At 43.3% G+C, this 15619-nt stretch overlaps 1 protein-coding gene across 1 annotated transcript in view; it reads right to left on the bottom strand.

The window, feature by feature from the left end:
• ccdc18 (coiled-coil domain containing 18) overlaps nt 1-15619 on the bottom strand; it is a gene marked incomplete at its 3' end in the record, with an annotated part of 90769 nt that overhangs the window by 63908 nt on the left and 11242 nt on the right. The window contains exons 3-8 of the mRNA XM_084311863.1: nt 14753-14902; nt 12169-12281; nt 11349-11447; nt 9395-9479; nt 8363-8610; nt 6531-6744 (exon numbers count right to left, since the gene is read on the bottom strand). Of these exons, the coding sequence (XP_084167989.1) occupies nt 6531-6744; nt 8363-8610; nt 9395-9479; nt 11349-11447; nt 12169-12281; nt 14753-14902 (909 nt within the window). The remainder of the gene's footprint in view (nt 1-6530; nt 6745-8362; nt 8611-9394; nt 9480-11348; nt 11448-12168; nt 12282-14752; nt 14903-15619) is intronic.

Here is a 15619-nt window from a genome sequence, read left to right as displayed (position 1 = left end):
CCAGAAAACAACTCCATGCAGAGTTTAGTGCATTTCACTCAAAACCGTGCCGTTTCTCGCCTGTATCAACAATCAATCTGAAATCAACGCTATATTATCAGTATTATGTTTCATCATGTATGCATGAAAGGGTGGGGGGGGGGGGGGTTTCATGCTTTGATCGCCACCAAAGGAATACGTTAGACACACACATTACACACATACAGTCGGATCGCTGTGAATGGATTCTTGGATCAACGCAAGATTGATACCATATAGCCCTTACCTTGAAAAAAGAATTGGAAAAAGAATATTCCAATTATCTGATCGCCATTCCAAGTATTGATGTCAATCATGTTGCCAACATAATCCACCAAAGAACATGAACCGGGAGTGCTTGATTCTCTTCAATCCATGCATTATAAATGCTTGTCCTGCCCGACAAGGAAAACCCAGACCGGACTTTTTAGATCGACGCACAGCCAAAGCCAGAGTTTCCAAGGATGTGCAATATTGGCGGCTGGTGTGAGCTTGGTACAGTAGTGTAGTTTTATAAAATCTAGACGCCAATCGAAAGCCCTGGGTCTACTCTGTTTAAGGACTACGATTTCTTCTTCTCACATCTAATTCACCCGGTTTCCGGTCCAATGCGGCAAGTTTATATTTAGCTTATAACACTTAAAATCATTGCGGAATTGTAAGAGGTTATGATGCCGTTTAAATGCGGTGACAGTAATGTTATTTGAACGCTACTTTTCACTGTCCAACAGGGCTGTACCACACACAAACATTCTAAATAAACAACTAGTCAACAACTTACCCATAAAGAAAGCAGAACATTGCAGGACAGAAAACGAAAATTAACTACCCCCCGAGGCATAGTCATTGACACGATTAACAAAGTCCAATACCTCGTTCATTAAATCCGATTGATTGTAGGGGGATGTTTCCTGAAGCCGAAAGTTTCTCAACAAAATAATATCAACAGAGGCCATGTGTGTGGTTTAGGGGTGTCGCTCGAAACTCCAACTTGCCAACGAAAGCACTAGTCTTGATTCGCATGCACATTTTATTCCGCCCCCCACGCAATGACGCAACAAACAGCCGTTTTTAAACAAAGAATTGTTACTATTAGAGATACTATAACTGTTTGGTTTTATAGTAAACATATTCTTAAACATTCAAACTGTGATCATATGGAAAAAAAACGATCCCCCGTTACAGTGATAGGGACACCGTAGTGTACAGCTGCGAGTGCCGCCCTTTGGATGAGACACTAAACCGAGGTCCTGACTGAATTTGGTTGTTAACTCATTGACCGCCAGGCTGTTTTCTCATCTCTACTCAATGGCGCCAGCGTTATTGACCATTTTAGCGATGTTTGCGGACCCATCGTGTGTTCTGTATTATAGCTATGGAGACAATAGTATGGCTCATTTGACAGGCATTGTTTATAGTCCAACATTGACGAACCAGTTAATTTCTACATACTTTAGTTTGTGCGCTATTACACGCTAAACATCGCCCCTTTCCAAAATAATCCAGTCTTTTTTCCTAGATCGCGAGATATGACGCGTTAAATGCATTATGCCCAAATCGTTCGGGTTGCTCGCCTGAAACTCCAAATACTTCCAAATCAAAAGGTATATACCATGTACATATGTGTCTTCACAAAAAAAAAGGGGGGGGGGGGGGGGGGGTCGTTTTAACTCGAAACTGCGATCGTTACCAAAAGCATGTTTTAGGTCCGGTAAAATACGACACTGTGATTGGTACAAAAACATGTTTTAGGTTTGGTAAAATAGACATAGAATAGACCTTAACTTAGCCAGAAGGTACTCCAAAAATAATAATCCCAGTGATCCCATCGCGATCGCAATTACAATAGGTTTGAGGCGATAAAACGTCGTTCCTGGTCAAATTCCCAATCAGGTCTCTGACATCAAGGCCACCTCCCCCTTAATTGACTGATATCAATCCCTGTCTCCTGAGCCGTTCAGCCATTGTGTAGAGTGATGTGTGCCTGGTGCCAGTGTATGGTAGCCATTGTGTAGTGTGATGTGTGCCTGGTGCCAGTGTATGGTAGCCATTGTGTAGTGCAGGGGTGGCCAACCAGTCAGAGACTAAGAGCCACAAAAATTACTGTGGTACCACAAAGAGCCACCAGCGTTTCTCAACCTTTTTTTTCAGTCACGCAGGGAGCGAAATTAACTTTTTGACTCACCGGCCAGTGGCGGGTAGATGGGAAGAATTACCCGCCAAGCATATTTCTTACCTGCCAAATTTTTTTTGATTAAAAAAATATATATATATATTTTATATAAAAAAAAATTTAAATAAAATATATATTATATAATCATACTTGTAGTTGTATTATCTGTGAGACATCGCCACCACGCAATAAGTCAAAATGCTCGCTATCTGCAAACAGCTCCACTGTCTGTGTGTATACTTGAGTAGCCTCCAGCTCCAGCAAGGATTCTCCGGCCCTGCAGCTAGACCCTATATTCAGCTAGACCAGGGGTCAGCAACCTTTTTGACATGGAGTGCCTGTTTGAAATATAATTGTAACTAGTGTGCCTCAACAATATTCCATGCATCGTACATCAAACGGGTTATTCCAGAAATACATGCGATAGCTGAGCGTTGGATTAATCAGGTATTTTTAATGATAATTTTTACATTATTACATCATTATTGTTATTGTTATTATTAACAATATTATTATGATGGTTGTATCAACCCTAAATCTGAGTTGGGGGGGGGGGGGTGCAATGCAGACAAACAACTGCATACAGTGCGACCATTTCACTCACATTTGCCCATTCATTTTTGGACACATCACACACCATCGGTGTGTGTACTGTACGTGTGCTGTCATAGCTCCACCTACAGGCCTAATGGAGAACACCAGGAGAACACCAGGATGTGAATGGAGGGTGAATGTGAGGTATATCGTGTAAATAAGTTTTGATTGATCGCAAGACTACACTGTAAAAAAATAAATAATAAGTTACCAGAACTTACAAATATTGAGTTCAGTTACTGTGCATTAAGGTTTTCAGTTTTCAATCCATAATAAGTTAACAGAAAAATAAGTACACAACCACATTATTTCAACCTAATAAAACTATGTTTATTGTCATTGTTTTAAGAACACAAGTTTACTTGGTAATACTCACATTTTGAGTAAAAAAAAATGGCTTTTAACATGTGCAATGTTCAATGAAATAGAAAAATAAATAATACAATTAGTTGATTAATCCCACTGGTCACAATGGTGACCGTAATAATGTTTTTGTTATAAGGCTCTGCAAATGTTACTGAATGATGTAGCAATGTATTTCCAGCTAAATTGAAATAATAAACAAATAAAGAGTCTCAATTAAATATGTGGTAGTAAAAAGAACCTGTGGGAGGATTTCAACAAGATAAATGCAACAACAGTGCAAAATATTTCACTATAATATTTCAAAGCAAATTTTATTTTTTATGCTGCCCCCTGTGCCTATGAAAATGCCCCCGCGTGCCTATGCAGGCACGCGTGCCTAGGGTTGCCTACCCCTGAGCTAGACCCTACATTCAGCATGCAAGGATTCTCCGGCGATGCAGCTGGACCCTATTGGTATAACGTTACGGTTCTTTTGTCAAATCACATTCAACATGCCCTCAGCTAGAATACGCATTCAATCAATGTTATAAGACATTGATATCAGGAGCTATCTGTAGCTACTGCTAGCCCGGTAGATAACGTTAAGACAATTTAGTTTACTGGGACAGATAGATCTAACGTGAGCTAGCTAACGTGAGCTAGCTAACGTGAGCTAGCTAACGAGGGAACGGAGGTATTATGCACTCGAGTCAACTATTGCTGAAGTATTTGTTGATATCAGCAGCTATCAGTAGCTAGCCAGCTAGATACCGTTAGACAATACCTCGTCATGTATTAAACTAAAAGTGAATAGTTGACTGGGTCATTGTTTAAACAGTAACGGTAGCTCATGGAGGTCCGCTCTTCTAGACTAGAGCAGTGTTGACACGAGCACTGCGAGCAGAAGCCCTTAGCCAATAGTATCCCGCTGCAGGGCTGGGCGGATATGACTCGTTGCCACGGTTTCTTTCAAAATATGAGTATCATACGAACCTAATGTTGCTAACTGCCGGAGCCATCGATATTATGACTGGAGATGCGCTTGGGGCGGAAATGAGACCCGCACAGATTTTCAAAATAAGAGTATCGTTATGAACTTGATTGATTACACGCCACACGGCGGGCAGCCCTCTAAGTGTCAAGCGCCAAAGGTAAAAACTGAGCGCCCCTGGCGGGCGGCGGGCTTTAGTTTCGGTCCCTGCAGTCACGGCACCCTTCATGTGTTTATAGGTCTCACCCTCTGGCCTCTGAAGTTGCTAATGTCTTTTTTATTTGGGCCTCACAGGGTTAAAAGTACCCTGTGAGACCCACGGTTGCAAAATTACAAAAATCACTTTTAGCCATTTAAAAAAATTATGTTTATTTAAAAAAATGTTAAGCACATGTATAGTCAATTGGTCCTGTTGTTCAGCCTCACAATGCTATTTGATAGTAAATGTGTTTATATGTCCCACCCTCTGGCCTTTGAAGTTGCTAATGTTTTTTTAATTTGGGCCTCTTAAGCCCGAGATATACAGTAAAAGTGTATATTTTCAGCATTACGTTTGTTTACCAATTATTTTAATTGTTATTAGTGAAATATAAGATTATAGAAATCTCAGGGCATTGAGTCGGAAACCGGCGCATATTGACAGGAGGAAGTGGAGCAGCCAAAAGTGAGTGTAGTCTTTTGAAGGAAGAGACTCAGGATTTTTTTATTAAAAAAAACTACCCTACCCAGCTCACACCAGCCCCTGTCAATCATCTGACTTCTGGATTTACTTTTTTATTTCTCTTATTTTTTGGGGATTATCTCCCACAAACCTGAACGTTATTGCCATAAAACAGAACACAGTTAGTTTCTCTACCTTTCTGTGAACGTCTTGCAAAAAACGGTGTTGCAATACGATGAAAAATGGTGGAGAAATTTACATTATAAAAAAGATGGCAGAATTCAGTACTGTATCTACAAAACCTTCTGTTTAATCATCTTCCCTTTATTTGCTTTGATTTTTCAGGTCTGGTCAATTTTAGCATGGTGTTATTCACAGTCAAAGATAAAAAAAAATTAATAGAATTGATATTCTCCTTTGGTTCATTACAATTTACTCAAGCCTAGTAACAGACACACTATTTCTGACACTGATCCATATATGTCCCTAGATTCAGATACCAAGAACATGCAAATGGAGCATTTAAAAAAAAATTATGTTTATTTTACGTCCTTATGGAATGAGTGAAAAAAAAAGAAAAAAAAAATTACAAAAAAAAGAAAAAAGAAAAAAATTGGGGTTGGCCACCCCTGGTGTAGTGTGATGTGTGCCTGGTGCCAGGGTATGGTAGCAATTGAGCCTGCGTAGCCCAAGGTTGGGTGCTACCAGTGGTGGTGAAGGAGGCAATTTCCACCCTACAATGTAAAGCGATTTGAGTGTCTAGAAAGCGCTATATGAATGCAATTAATTATTAATGCAATTAATTAATTAATTAATTAATATTAATTATATACTGTCACCTTACAATATACGGTCACCTTACAATTAGGGATGTTCGATATTGGCTTTTTTTTTTTTACCGATATCCGATATACCGATATTGTCCAACTCTTAATTTCCGATACCGATATCAACCGATACCGATATACCGGTTTCCCCCCCAAAAAAAATGAATAATTTCAGGTAATTAACATTACATATCTCTTGTCGTGGAATTAACACAACATTATGCATACTTTTGACAATACATAAAATAAGAATTTGTTCTTACTTGCTTGCCTGGGTAAATAAAAGGTTAAATAAATGTACAAATTAAAAAATTTATAATTTTTTTTGAAAACCGATACCGATCATTTCCGATATTACATTTTAATGCCAATATCGGCAGGCCGATAATATCGGACATCCCTACTTACAATATACTGTCACCTTACAATCAAGATGAGAAGCACGTTCAGCCACAGACTCATACCCCAGACACACCACTAACCGCCTCTGCCAGTCCTTCGTACCAGCGCCCGTCAGGCTCCACAACGGTGGGCAGGGACCGCTGCCAGCAGCCGGAGAGCTAACGACAGCAGAACTCCAGAACTACTAGGAATGTCTGATGACAGAGTGTGTCCGACTCTTACCACCTAAACTGCACGGACTACAACGTATATCACGCCGGTTAGGGTATCTTATGTACTGTATACTGCACCTGTGTTCTGCATACTTTACTTACGCATAGTATATATTTGGATTCTAGTGTCTATTGTAATCATATTTATTGTAATGTATAATATAACTGATAGGGCAGACAGACCCTCATCTGCACCTTTGATCACACTGCCTACTTGCTCATATGCGTATATATATGCCTATTTTTACTTTTCTACTGTACTATAATCTTATTGCCTGTATTTGCGTGCGTGCGTGCGTGTCCTCACCTCTCCGAGGTGGACCAGGTTCAGAATGGCCTCCAGGCTGGCCAGCTCCGCCTGGGTCCGCTGGGCCTCTGCGATGCTCTGGGCGGCCCTCTCCTCCTGGCTCTGGCTCAGAGCGCGTTGCATCTCCAGTTCCCTCTCCAGCCGCTCCACCTCCACCTCCAAGGGGGCATTTACCTTCTCCCCCTTCAACTGGTTCAGCTCTGCCTTCAACAGGCTGGGGGTGGAGTGAAGGAGGAGGAGGAGGAGGAGGAGGAGGAAGAGGAAGAGGAGGAGGAGGAGGAGGAGGAAGACAGACGATTACAAGCTGCCATTGAGCAAGGCACAAGACTTCCAATTGCTCCAGTGGAGCTGCTCAGTGGTCAACGGGGTCAGACTGTGGTTGTACTGGGCAGCTCCTACTGGTCAACAGTGTCAGACTGTGGTTATACTGGGCAGCTCCTAGTGGTCAACAGTGTCAAGAGTGTGGTTGTACTGGGAACCTCCTAGTGGTCAACAATGTCAGACTGTGGTTGTACTGGGCAGCTCCTAGTGGTCAACAATGTCAGACTGTGGTTGTACTGGGCAGCTCCTAGTTTCAAGTTCAAGTTTCAAGTTTCTTTAATAGTTGTCATACAGAAGTACAGAATACTTTTATACAAAATGCTTCTTACTGTTACGCTCCAGAGACTGTGCAAGACAAGATAAGTATGAAATAAAATAACATAGTATAGCATGTAAATTAGAAGTAAAAAAAAAATGAGGTCACAGTGTTCAGTATAGACATATGTACAATGTTCGATGCAGAATAGACGTAACTGAGTTACCATATAATATACAATACTGTGCAGTGTACTAATACAATACTATATAGTGCAAGGCAGAAATGGGATGAGGTGCAATTTAGGTACAATTTACAGTGGGTGTACGAGTTGTAGTGCAAATCCTTTATCAATAAATATAAAGTGTGTTTGTGTGGTTTAAGTGAGTGTGTGCGTGTGGGTGTGTGTGCTGTGTGCATTTGATGGTTGTTGCATAGTGTTTATTGTTCGTTTAGCAGCCTGATGGCCTGGGGATAGAAGCTTCTTTTGAGTCTAGTAGTTAACAGTGTCAGACTGTGGTTGTACTGGGCAGCTCCTAGTGGTCAACAGTGTCAGACTGTGGTTGTACTGGGCAGCTCCTAGTGGTCAACAGTGTCAGACTGTGGTTGTACTTGGCAGCTCCTAGTAGTTAACAGTGTCAGACTGTGGTTGTACTGGGCAGCTCCTAGTGGTCAACAGTGTCAGACTGTGGTTGTACTGGGCAGCTCCTAGTGGTCAACAGTGTCAGACTGTGGTTATACTGGGAAGCTCCTAGTGGTCAACAGTGTCAGACTGTGGTTGTACTGGGCAGCTCCTAGTGGTTAACAGTGTCAAGAGTGTGGTTGTACTCAGGCATGCGTTGCTCATGGGACGGAGTTGCACACCGTGCAACCAGTCTGTGAGCAGAAGCACGCGCGTGCACACAGGAATGCGCTGCACTCGACTGATGAGCCAACTCGCTAAGTACTACTTTGCATAACAATATGGCCGGTCGTCAGGTGTGTTCAAATATGTTCTCAGATACATTCACACAAAACGTTGTGAATGAAATGTGTTACAATCCATTCTTGGAGGCAATTAGGCACCGTCTTTAGTCTGTGCTATGCGAGGGGACATTTATGCGCATGCCCGGGAGCACGCGGCACGTCGTCCCATGAGCACCGCATGCCTGGTTGTACTGGGCAGCAGCTCCCAGGTGTGAATGTGTGGAACTGTGTGAGTGTGAAGCAGGGTGGGGGAAGGAGCAGACATGTTCAGGGGAAACATGGTACAGACCTCAGGGTTTGGCTCTGCTGTGCCTGGTCTCTCTCCATGGCGGAGCACCGGCTGTCAGACTCCCGTTTCTCTCTCTCCATGGAGGCGCACCGGCTGTCAGACTCCCGTTTCTCTCTCTCCACGGAGGCGCACCGGCTGTCAGACTCCCGTTTCTCTCTCTCCATGGAGGCGCACCTGCTGTCAGACTCCTGTCTCTGTTTGTCACACTGGATCAGAGTGCCCTTCAGCCTGCGCTCACTCTCCATTGCCTACAACACAGAGCAAAGGCCCATTAACCCTTTCACTGCTACAATACAGAAGGTTTACCACTGTACATTTCAGTTAATTTCTGTAAAGCAGTTTGTATCTGTAGGTTGTATGTATGATAGTCTTGTATTATTCAGTTTACCTTCTTTAATCTGACTGAGATGATAGTCTTGTATTATTCAGTTTACCTTATTTAATCTGACTGAGATGTCTGTCTTGTATTATTCAGTTTACTGTCTTTAATCTGTCTGAGATGTCTGTCTTGTATTATTCAGTTTACCTTATTTAATCTGACTGAGATGTCTGTCTTGTATTATTCAGTTTACCGTCTTTAATCTGTCTGAGATGTCTGTCTTGTATTATTCAGTTTACCGCCTTTAATCTGTCTGAGATGTCTGTCTTGTATTATTCAGTTTACCGTCTTTAATCTGTCTGAGATGTCTGTCTTGTATTATTCAGTTTACCTTCTTTAATCTGACTGAGATGGTAGTCTTGTATTATTCAGTTTACCTTATTTAATCTGACTGAGATGGTAGTCTTGTATTATTCAGTTTGCCGTCTTTAATCTGACTGAGATGGTAGTCTTGTATTATTCAGTTTACCTTCTTTAATCTGACTGAGATGGTAGTCTTGTATTATTCAGTTTACCGTCTTTAATCTGACTGAGATGGTAGTCTTGTATTATTCAGTTTACCATCTTTAATCTGACTGAGATGGTAGTCTTGTATTATTCAGTTTACCGTCTTTAATCTGACTGAGATGGTAGTCTTGTATTATTCAGTTTACCGTCTTTAATCTGTATGAGATGTCTGTCTTGTACTCTCTGAGTCTCTCTGCGCTGTGTAGAGCCTGGTCCCTCTGCTGTTCTGACCTGTAAAGGACGATGTGGATGAGTACTGATCACATGTACAATAAACTATGCAAGAGTACCAGGTACAGTATATCAATACCATGTATTAAAGGCCAAGTACAAGAAGTACATTCGTATTATTTGGTGATACCAAGAACTGGTCATAGAACGTTCCTTCACAGACAATGTTGCATAAGCACTGGGTTAAGCATACATACCATCACACACAATACAATATGCACAATCATTCCAGACTGTAAATAAGGTCAACGCCGGTCTTTGTTTTTGTCAGTGACCGAAGGTACAGGCTGAAGCATAATGCTTATAATAAGCCTGTCCACTATTCTTATCAAAATAAGCCTCCAAAACAAAAACTAAGTGAATGACTTATGTATATCAGCATTGTTCCACAAGTTAACTCCAACAATAGAAACACATTGTAATCCTTCCTCATCTTTTTGAACAGTCTCTTTGACTTTATAACCAGCAGGTCTGTGTGATCATAGTAACCAGCTGTATAAAATGCTACAGATGGATTTACAGTCTTTTTAAATGTCGACCCCCATACTTCCACACGGTATGATATATAAGGAAGTACACGTGAGCAGTAAATTATACATTAACACATTGTGCGCCATAAACGGCGTAAGTCGTTATTACCCGCCATGCGTTGAACGCCAACAACGGCGTAAATCGTTTTTGGGATCAACATTAAATTTTTTCGCCATGGCATTCATAATTCATAATAACAGCTCCCTTCGGACTGCAGACACCCTGTCTGAGATTGCAACGCCTCAATACCGCCGCCTGGTGGATGGTCGGGCGAGTTACACTCACGCCAAACCGGAAGTGGCGATCGGTGCATCAAGGAAATCCCTCCGGCAGTCATATCTTGTTACGTGGGTCCAGACAAACACACGAGTGCATTTGGATCGCTTTCGAAACGCAATAATCGATATGATTTCGGCGTTTATTGCGCCATACAAACCGGAAATGGATCTAGGAGATCGACGTCAAATAATTGGGATCTTTTTCCTCCAGTCTCATCGGCGAACGGTAAGAGGACACTAACGTTATTTTCAGCCCGATTGTCCATTTCTTTGTTTGCAATCAGTCTGATCAATATATCAACCCATACTAAATAAAGCCGTTACTGACGATCAAGGAATTATAAACGACCCCCCCCCCCCCTTTCCTTCACTCATGATGAAGCATAATGTATACCGATCATATACATTTGAATTTTTTAATATAGCGTGTATAGGAAAGAAACGCCAATCGATAATCTATCATATGTGTCAGGGCCTATAACTAGCGTTTTTGGAATTACAGCAGAAAAGCTTAAAAACATACTTATATTCACGAGGGTACTAACACAACAATGTATGAATGAAAAAATATAACGTTCCCACATCCGGAACGATAGATAATCGATGTTGAATGGGCCATAGTAATGCAGATATAGCTATAATATTTAAAAAGTTATAGCCCTGCAAAGAAGGTAAACATCTCCATAGGCTTACAGCGGTGGCAGACTGGGTATAATGATGGGCACAATGCCCGGCGCCCAATGTGTTAAGGCCTTATAGTTTAATATATCCTTACATTTATGCAGGATTGCTCCAACTTAACAAAAACACAACAACAATGTTTAGATCTTGTTCACCGGCGATCTTAAAATATGTGTTTGAATGTACATTTACAAGAGTCTGTCCGTCTCTGTGTCATCATGTGTCATTATGAGTCATCATTGTCTTCCTGTGTGTCTGTAGTCATGGGTCATCATTGTCTTCCTGTGTCTGTAGTTATGGGTCATCATTGTCTTCCTGTGTGTCTGTAGTCATGGGTCATCATTGTCTTCCTGTGTGTCTGTAGTCATGGGAGGGTCACCGTTTGTTGAGAGCCGCCTGGTTGTCCATCTCTGCTCTGAGCGCGCTCAGTTCGTCCGTCAGCTCGGCCACCGCTTGCTCTTCTCTCAGCTCTGCTGCCCTGAGACAAGCACAGTGACACCTAGTGGTGAGCCTTTTTTTTTTTTTATCCACTTTTTCTCCTCTTTTTTTCTATTTTTCTCCCATCCCAATTCCACTGTGCCAATTCTTCCCTCCCCTGTCTTGAACGTTTCTCGCATATGCCCCCCACTGGCCGGTTGTAGGGAGGATAGAAGCCTTGCATCACGTGTCCCCTCCGGTACACGAGGAGGCAGCTTGTCACATCTTTTCACCTGCCAGCGCGGACTCTCATTGGCGAGGTGTAACGCGTGAGAGGCTCACACTACCCCTGCTATTTCCTGTCTCTGCTGTGCAGGCGTCCCCAACCGACCTGTAGGAGTCGCTGTCCACAACGTCCAGATTACCACCCATGGACTTCCACCCGCTAACTCTGCCAATTGAGTTAGTATGACGACTGGCCCAAGCCGGAGGCAACGCCGACAGCCGGAGTCGAACCCGGTGTCTCTAGCGTTGGTGACAAGCGCAATGTCCGCTGCGCCACCCAGCCGGCCCAGTGGTGAGCCTTTGTATAACTCAAACCCTGAAAGACAAACAGTGATATCTAATGAACCCTTTGTATAACTCTATAAACCCTGAGAGAAACACGGTGATATCTAATGAACCCTTCATACAATAACGTGCGTCGCAGCAGATGAGAACAGCAGGGTAATAATGTGAATGATACGTTTATCAGACATAGTAACTAAGGGAAACTGAGGTACTTGAGCTCTGCCTCCTGGGTGTGTAGCTCCGCCTCCTGGGTGTGTAGCTCCGCCTCCAGACGGCCGATCTGCGCCATCAGAACATTGGTGCTTCTCACCCCCAGGGACACTACCTACACACACACAGAGACACACACACAGATACACACACACGCACACACACACACACACACAGACAGACAGAGACACACACACACACACAGAGACAGAGACACACACACAGACACACACACAGACACACACACACACACACAGACAGACAGAGACAGACAGACACACACAGACGGAGACACACAGACAGAGACAGACACACAGACACACAGACACACATAGTTTAGTTTACTCAGTTTATTTGATCAGGGACAGTGCATATCAATCAACAGTTTATACATTTATGAATGAATACAAATTCATATAAATATGCCAACATTAGCAGGGTTGCTAGTTTTCAGTTGTAGTCCCTGGGCTAGATGTTTAAGCCAGAAAAGAAACAGAAAAATAGAAGGATATTAAAGCTAATATAAAAACAGTTTAAAACATATTCTGTACATTCACTCTCTAGGCATTTGTGCATCTATAAAAAATTAAAAAAACAGTGTACAGGGACAAATCAAAGCTATACATGTATAAACACTGTATAGGCAGGCACACATATGGCAGGCACACATATACATAATCATAAATCACATAATCACAATAAGGACAGTCAGGCTAGTAGGCAAGCATACAGGGGCTGGGCAGCTGGACTGCGACGTGACTTGCTAATGGTCATGGGTCACAGACCTGATTTTGTAACAGCCATGATTTGAGTGTGTGTGTGTGAAGGACCCGAGTGTATTAGTACTGCGGATGTGTGATGGGATGGTGTTCCAGAACTCTGCAGCTCTGATGGAGAAGGCTGATTTGCTAAATGCGCTTTTTCTCCCTGGGACGATGAAATTTCCCTCTAGTACTGTTCTGGTGAACCTGCTGCTTTCTGTTAAGAACTGTGAGAGAGGTGGTGGGGCAAGACCGTGTTTGATAATTATATATCAGGCTGGCATCTTTTAGTTTCAGCATGTTTTCCCAGCTTAGCAGGGCATGTTTTTGGAGGATGGTACAAAAGGGTTTCTTGTTCAACACCTTCAGGGCCTGTTTATGAACTGAATGAATTGGTGTCAATGTAGTTTTGCAGGTCTGAGACCAGCTGGTTATGCAGTATGTCAGATGGGAGATAATTACTGAATTGAAGTAGAGTTTGGCTGTTTCCATGTTGAGGCAGTCTCGGATGTATTTAAAGTTGGCTATGTTACATTTTACGGCCTGTGTGACTTTTTTTTTTACCTGTTTTTACCTTTTTTTCCTGCATATGTTCAAATGCCCCCCTAAGAGGCCTTTAGGCTCAGCACGGGGGTCCCATACAACTCTAGCACTATTTACAGACTGGATGAAGTGCAATTTTTTGTATTGCTGGGTTCATAGACATAATAGACAGACAGACAGAGACATGGACGGAGGGAAGGACAGACAGACACATTTAGGATCTCTATTTAGTTTGCATGATGGATTTGATGAATGATGCTGATTAGGGTGGGAATAGACTGGTGTACAGAGCCGACTGTAGGTCTAGTGGGCTGCCTGGTACCTTGGTGTTGGAGGCTGGGTGATCTGTATGGACCTGACTGTAGGTCTAGTGAGCTGCCTGGTACCTTGGTGTTGGAGGCTGGGTGATCTGTATGGACCTGACTGTAGGTCTAGTGAGCTGCCTGGTACCTTGGTGTTGGAGGCTGGGTGATCTGCATGGACCTGACTGTAGGTCTAGTGAGCTGCCTGGTACCTTGGTGTTGGAGGCTGGGTGATCTGTATGGACCTGACTGTAGGTCTAGTGAGCTGCCTGGTACCTTGGTGTTGGAGGCTGGGTGGTCTGTATGGACCTGACTGTAGGTCTAGTGAGCTGCCAGGTACCTTGGTGTTGGAGGCTGGGTGATCTGTATGGACCTGACTGTAGGTCTAGTGAGCTGCCTGGTACCTTGGTGTTGGAGGCTGGGTGATCTGTATGGACCTGACTGTAGGTCTAGTGAGCTGCCTGGTACCTTGGTGTTGGAGGCTGGGTGGTCTGTATGGATCTGACTGTAGGTCTAGTGAGCTGCCTGGTACCTTGGTGTTGGAGGCTGGGTGATCTGTATGGACCTGACTGTAGGTCTAGTGAGCTGCCTGGTACCTTGGTGTTGGAGGCTGGGTGATCTGTATGGATCTGACTGTAGGTCTAGTGAGCTGCCTGGTACCTTGGTGTTGGAGGCTGGGTGATCTGTATGGATCTGACTGTAGGTCTAGTGGGCTGCCTGGTACCTTGGTGTTGGAGGCTGGGTGATCTGTATGGACCTGACTGTAGGTCTAGTGGGCTGCCTGGTACCTTGGTGTTGGAGGCTGGGTGATCTGTATGGACCTGACTGTAGGTCTAGTGGGCTGCCTGGTACCTTGGTGTTGGAGGCTGGGTGATCTGTATGGATCTGACTGTAGGTCTAGTGGGCTGCCTGGTACCTTGGTGTTGGAGGCTGGGTGGTCTGTATGGATCTGACTGTAGGTCTAGTGAGCTGCCTGGTACCTTGGTGTTGGAGGCCTGACTTTGAGCAGACTCCAGATCAGTGGTCAGCTGCCGGTGCTGCATGGCCAGACACGCATTCTCCTGACGAAGACCACCTCGCCTATTCATCTCTGCCGACATGATCAGCCAGGAGGCAGGACTGGAGAAGGGCTGGTCGGAAGGAGAGAGGGAGGGAGGGAGGGAGAGAAAGGGAGAGAAAGAGAGAGAGGGAGGGAGAGGAGGAGGGAGGGAGGAAGAGAGAGGGAGGGAGGGAGAGGAAGGGAGAGAAGGAGAGAGGGGTGGAGGGAGAGAGGGAGGAAGTAAATATACACGTTAGAACAGCAGGGAGTCTGGAGAATAGGGCTGTCTTAAATGCTTCGAAGCTTCGAACGTTCGATTCGATGGCACAAGCTTCGAACATAAAAAAAAAAATCGAAGTTTAAAAAAAAATAAATAAAAAAAATCATTTTTTTTTTTTTTTACTTCCATTTGTGTGTGTGTGTAGGTGTGTGTGTGTGTGTGTATGTGTGTGTGTGTGTGTGTGTGAACTACCCATCCCAGTTAGGACAGCCGAATCCCGTCCAATCTTTCGCCGTCGACTAAAGACTCACTTCTTCAACCATTATCTGAAATGATAAAAAAATTAAATAAAAAATCTAACCGTGACTAACCTTACTGTCATGCACTTGTCCTAATAAACTAACCTACACTGTAACACGCAACACTTTGATGAACATTGTTACTCAGCTGATAGAGTTGTACCCTTCTTGCGAACTTGTAAGTCGCTTTGGATAAAAGCGTCAGCTAAATGACTAAATGTAAGTGTGTGTGTGTGTGTGTGTGTGTGTGTGTGTGTGTGTGTGTAGGTGTGTGTGTAGGTGTGTGTGT

The sequence above is a fragment of the Notolepis coatsorum genome (genome assembly GCF_963971535.1).
Source record: "Notolepis coatsorum genome assembly, chromosome: 4".
Lineage (NCBI taxonomy): Eukaryota > Metazoa > Chordata > Actinopteri > Aulopiformes > Paralepididae > Notolepis > Notolepis coatsorum.
The sequence above is the reverse complement of the archived record's forward strand: the minus strand, read 5'-3'. Positions and strand labels throughout refer to the sequence as shown.